This window comes from Camellia sinensis, chromosome 8 (genome assembly GCF_055761805.1).
Source record: "Camellia sinensis isolate YWXY chromosome 8, ASM5576180v1, whole genome shotgun sequence".
In the NCBI taxonomy this organism is placed as follows: domain Eukaryota; kingdom Viridiplantae; phylum Streptophyta; class Magnoliopsida; order Ericales; family Theaceae; genus Camellia; species Camellia sinensis.
The window spans coordinates 140,802,860-140,808,859 of record NC_138968.1 but is presented as its reverse complement, the minus strand read 5'-3'; the positions used below and the strand labels follow the sequence as shown (position 1 = coordinate 140,808,859).

At 28.6% G+C, this 6,000-nt stretch overlaps 1 protein-coding gene across 31 annotated transcripts in view; it reads left to right on the top strand.

Moving 5' to 3' along the window:
* Positions 1 to 4,064: 4,064 nt before the first annotated feature.
* LOC114319291 (TMV resistance protein N) overlaps positions 4,065 to 6,000 on the top strand; it is a 29,800-nt gene continuing 27,864 nt past the window's right edge. For all 31 annotated transcript variants that reach the window (XM_028266293.2, XM_082883614.1, XM_082883623.1 and 28 more), the window contains exon 1: positions 4,065 to 5,532. In XM_028266293.2, the coding sequence (XP_028122094.2) occupies positions 5,045 to 5,532 (488 nt within the window). In that variant the 5' untranslated portion in view covers positions 4,065 to 5,044. The remainder of the gene's footprint in view (positions 5,533 to 6,000) is intronic.

The window sequence follows — 6,000 nt, the reverse complement described above, 5'->3', positions numbered from 1 at the left end:
TCTTACGCCAAAAATTAAAATTAATCTTTACTTGAATGGAGAAATTATTTAAGAATAATAAAATACTCAATTAATTTGTTATGTATGATAATTAAAATCTATTTCTCCATCTTTATTTATCTCATTTAAACCATTTTTATTAAATTAGATCTTAAAATTTATTTCTCACTTTCATTAATGGTTGAATTTTTATTTTATTTTTTATTTATAAAAGTTCAAAAACTTGTTGTGAAATCAAAATAGAGTCAAGAAATTACATTTATATTTTAAAAAAATTATGAAAAATAAATAATAATTTCATATATATTTAATAGGGTAAATTAAATTAAATTTATATGATTTTCTTTAGAAAGTGTTTTATTTCGTTGTATGTTTAAATTAGTATTAGAGTCTGATTTCTCTATCTTGTCAATAAAATTATATGAATATTAGATATACGGAAGAAATAAAATTAGATAATTTAAATAATAACACTTCGCCATAAATAATAATAGAACAAAATAAAGGTAAGAAATTAAAAAGAAAGTAAAAATTTAGGGGATTTTTTTTTAACGTCCCTGATATTAAGATTTTATAAGATAAACGATATACAATATTTTCATACTAGTTAAGGCCCCTCAAAATTTCTATAGAGAAAATTCAACTTAGAGAAATTTTACCCAACTCAGAGAAATTTCAATTTTCAGAGAGAAATTTCTCCGAGTCGGGTGAAATTTCTCTGATTTAGGCAAAATTTCTCTAAGTCAAATTTTCTTTGTAAAAATATTGAGAGACCTTAGCTAATAAAAAAAAAAAACTATACAATGTTAGAAAGAGATGTTTCACTAATTTTTCCAAAAAATTAACCATTAATGAAGGTGAGAAATTAATTTTAAGATTTAATTTAATAAAAATAGTTTGAATGAAAAAAATAAAGATGGAGAAATATATTTTAAGTATCAGACAACAAATTAATTGAATATTTTAATATTCTAAAGTAATTTCTCCATTCAAGTAAAGATTAATTTTATTTTTAGGTATAAGAAATAAGAAATTGTTTGAATTGTTTATTATTCTCAAATGATTTCTTGATCTTTCATTCCTTATTAACTAATTTTAATTTAGAGAAAACTGCTGAAAAGTCCAAACTAACAATTGCCTAAGGCATTAGGTTCAGTGAATATTTTTTGTTGACGAGAAGTCCACACTTTGTGAAATAGTTTGCTGAAAAATCCTTTTTGTTGTTTTTTAAGAACATTTTGTTTCCAATTTTACCCTTTTATCTATTGAATTTTTTTATTCTATCTGTTGAATTTTTTTAATTCTATTTGTTGAAATTTTGATTTTATTTATTGAAAATCTATTTGTTTGAAATTCTATTAACTAAGGGGACAATATGGTCATTTTGGATAGACAAGTAATGGCATTTCTGCTAAATGAACGGATTGACATAATGTAAAGAACAATTTGAATTTTAAACAAATAATGTAATTTTCAGAAATATAAAGAACAATTTGTATTTTAAACAAATATTGAGAAATGTATTTGTAACTTAATTATGAATTTGAAAATTTTGGCCAAAACCCCTTAGGTCCAACATCTTAATGTGAAAAGGACAGTATTTTTTTTTTTTTAATCTTCTAAACCCCTTAAAACAGTCCCGTTTCTTTCTAGAAGGACAAATTTTCTTTTTTTTTTTTAATTTTTTTTTATAGACGAACTTACCTTTGATATATATATATATATATATATATGTATATATAGTATAGATCCCAGTGGATTGTAAAATCACCAAGAAAAAAAGTCTCCCTGTTTTCCCTCAAATGAGCTTCGATTCGCAATCCACAATTTTTCTACTGCTTCATTCCTACTTACAAAATTCCAATTCGGTGGTTCTTATATCATTTATTCATTTTCAATTTTTGAATTTTTATTGGGTTCTCGCATGTGTTAAGAGACAAATTAAAAAAAGTTAAAGACATGGCATGAGTGATCTATTCATATGGCTATTGTTCTTTTTCCTCATATTCCTCATTGTTATTGTTGTTTACCAGCTTGTGTGCTTAGTTGATTTGGAGTTCGATTACATCAAAACATATGACTCTGCATCTCTGATATATAAGGTGGTTCTGCCAGACTTTATTACTCAAGGAGTCTTGTGCTTTCTTTATCTAATAACTAGGCAATGGTTTATGTCACTGTTGCGTGTTCCATACCTGTACTACAATGTGAGATTGTAAGTCTTGTGCTTTCTCTTCATAGGTTTTTTTTGTTTTGTTTTGTTTTTGTTTTTGTTATTGATATTCTATTCAGAACAAACAATAAAATATTGCTATTAACCAGAGTAATATTTTACTATAAAAAATATTAACATGTTACCGTGAAATAAAGTAACATAGTAGTGTCAAACAGAATAACATGTTACTGTTTATGTTTATTTGGATGGTAATTTTGTATTTTTTATTTTATTTTAAAATTTGATAGTCAATATAAATCTTGTTTGATAGATCTTGATGAGAGAATTATAAAAATATTAATTTTATTAAAAATCAACATCTAGATCAAAAGTTATATCATTTTAAAGTTTAAAATATTAAATTACTTACTAAGGATATTTTGGTAACAGTGATGTGTGCTAAACTTTTCAAGAATTTTTTTTTGTGTTTGTCCTTAATGTATTAAAATTTATGAAGGAGTTTTGATCAAATTCCCCTATAAATTTAGTATTAATTCTAACCAAACTAATTGATGCACATCTCTAGTTAAGATTATTATAATTGGTACGAGTCTCTCTAACAACCACTAAGAAATTTGAATTCAACGACCTCTTATTTATCAAATTAATTGAGGGTTAACCCTTAATCGCCATCAAGTATCATTGAGTAAAGATAAACATAAGCCGGGTTCAAGTTTAATCTTGTCATGTGAAGCTCGACCACTTAACTTGGTGTATGAACTAATAATTATTTTATATTATTTTGTATTAAAAGTAAAATTTTATCATTTTTAATTTGATTCTACAATTTGATTTGATTTTATTTATCCTTTTCTTCCAACAATTCCGTCTAAAATTATGATTTTAACAACCTTTATTACTAGAAGACTATTTGCTATGATACAAAAAGTATATTTTTTATCTTTTTTGAATCATATCAATTTTTTATTTTTTCTGTATATTTTTTTTATAAAAAATAAAAAATACACTGATTTAGATCATTCTAAATACCCTCTACTAGGTTAGTGACCGTTCCTACCATTGGGCATGTTTGGCTGATTATTTGCTGATATGTGACAAATAATTTTGTTATTGCTTTTGCTTTCTTTTATAAAATAAATTACAATTCAGTGCATGTTTTTTAAATAAATTTTAAATTAATAGTAAAATTTATTAATTTTAATACTTTAATAGCTTTTCAAGCCATTTTCCTGTTCAAAAGGAAACGCGTATTTGCAATAATAAAAAATAATTGAGAATTCTAATAAAAGAACCTCCCTGTCATATGATGTTTAAACTTGAACTTGATTTTCTATTTTATTTGTTTACTTTTTATGTTTTTTTTTCTTGACTGTGCCACCGCACTGTACTATAGCTCAAATTAGAATTAAAGCTTAATCACTTCCCTAAGCAGAGCAAGCAGTACTAGTACACAGCAAATGGGATGCATTAAGAACCTTTAGGTCATGTTTGATTCATAATATTAATAGTGAAGTATTAATAGTCCTAGTAAATTAGTATGGTATTCACTATCCAATTGGATTAATATCTATTGGATTAATAATCCCACCCCTATCCTATTACTAATAATCCTACAAATTTATTGGATTAATTATCAATTAGATTAATAATCCTAAACAAAAATATTAAAACAAATATAGGATAATTGGACCTACGGATTAATAATCATAATCTCACACCGTAACCCACCCAATCAAACATGCCCTTAGAGTGTAAATCCTGTAGTAATCTCCTTGATCCATTCAATGGCTGAGATTAAGCCTGACATCGTTTTAGCGAGTAATTTTTTTTTTTTAAAAAAAAAATCTGAATCGATCAAGAAATAGAAGAGAGAGAGAGTTGCTGAATCGATCGAGCAAATGTTGGTGAAGCTGGCGAGTTCATAATCTCTACCCTCGGAATATTTTCTCTATCATATCACTTTGAATGCAATGTTTGCTTTCCTTTGTCAGCAAAGCCGACTCAGACATTGTGGTTCTGTTGGAATTTCAGCCACAACCCATCTGGGTTTTCTTCAAAATCTACATTTAACAATACCCATCAAATTCTTCTCATCAAAGAAAACATCAGCACCACCAACAACCAAATGAAATCGAGTGTTTTACAGTGTCTTCCCTCATAAACTCATGTGGGTTATCCCCAGAAATCGCCAACTCTATATCCCACAAGGTTCATTTTCAGACCTCCGATGGACCAGTCTCTGTTCTATCTTGCTTCAGAGATTGTGGGTTTTCTGATTTCCAAATTTCCAAACTAGTTCATAAGTCCCCATCGTTACTCTTATCAAACCCTAACAAAACCCTTTTTCCCAAACTCGATTTTTTCCAATCTTTAGGGCTTTCAAGAACCGAAGTTGCAGAGCTTGTTGCTTCGGCCCCATTTCTGTTATGCTATTGCTTGAAAAACCGCCTCATCCCAGCTCTTGATTTCCTCAAAAGCGTTGTTCTTCTTGACATTACAGTTACAGGAACGAAGAAATAGATCTGATTTTTTTTTTTTTTGGTTAAATTTCTTTTTCAAATTACTCACAAAAACGACTTCGTTTTGGTGAGACTTAATCTCAGCCATAGGATGGATCACTCTATGATTTACACCCTAGAGGATCTTAACATTTGGATAGGAAAGTAGCCGCAATGGACCTTCTCGATTTCTTTGATGAATTTCGTGGAAGTTACAAAGAAAATTGGTTGTTTATCTGTACCAAATTGCTTGCAAATGACGTAAATCTCATATTATAAAAAAGGCCACAGAGATCTTAGATTCTACTTGTGTTTTCAATTTCCCAATTTTATCTCTCTCTACTAATTCCTTATACCAAACAGTTAAACAATGGCTTCCTCCGCTGTTCCATCTTCATCTCGACCTCGATACACATACGATGTGTTCTTGAGCTATAGAGGCGAAGACACTCGCGATAACTTCGTCAGTCATCTCTACACTGCGTTGTCTCAGAAGGGGATTCACACCTTCAAAGATGATGAAAAGCTCGAGAGAGGAAAAGCGATTTCGCCAGAGCTCCAGAGGGCTATTCGAGAATCGAGGTTTTCAATTGTGGTTTTATCGAAGAATTACGCTTCTTCGAGATGGTGTTTGGATGAACTCGTGGAGGCACTTGAATGCAGCAACACAACAGTTTATCCGATATTCTATCATGTGGATCCATCAGAAGTGAGAAGGCAAAGAGGGAGTTTTGGGGAGGGATTTGATGAATTGGTTTCCAAACAGGGAGTATTGGGGATGGAGAATGTTCAAAAGTGGAGGAATGCTTTGGAGCAAGTTGCTAATTTATCAGGATCGCCTTATCCCAGCGATACCAGGTAACTTGCAATTAGAAACAAAATATATTCACATTTCATCAATAAATATATATATATATATATATATATATTATAATACAAAATATATTCACATTTCATCAAGAAATCTATGTATGTGAAGGTTCGATGCAAGGGTTATATATTATTAACAATAAAAATCAAAATGCTTGGATTGAGACAATTTTTCCTCAAACTGTGACTGAATTTAATTCGAGTTGGTAAATTTTTCCTTTAGTCTTGACAAAATTAAAAAAAAGTCTCAAGGCTCTAAAATTTTGCGTACTTAAAATTACTTAAGTTGGTCCACCCAAATTACACCTCAGTTAAATTAGATGGAGCCCTGAATTTTATGATCTAAATATTCATGTAATGTTAATAAATATTTTTATCATATATCTCTAAATTCAATAATAAAAGTAAATTTATAATTTAAAAATTCATAAAATATTAATATATATCATTATCATA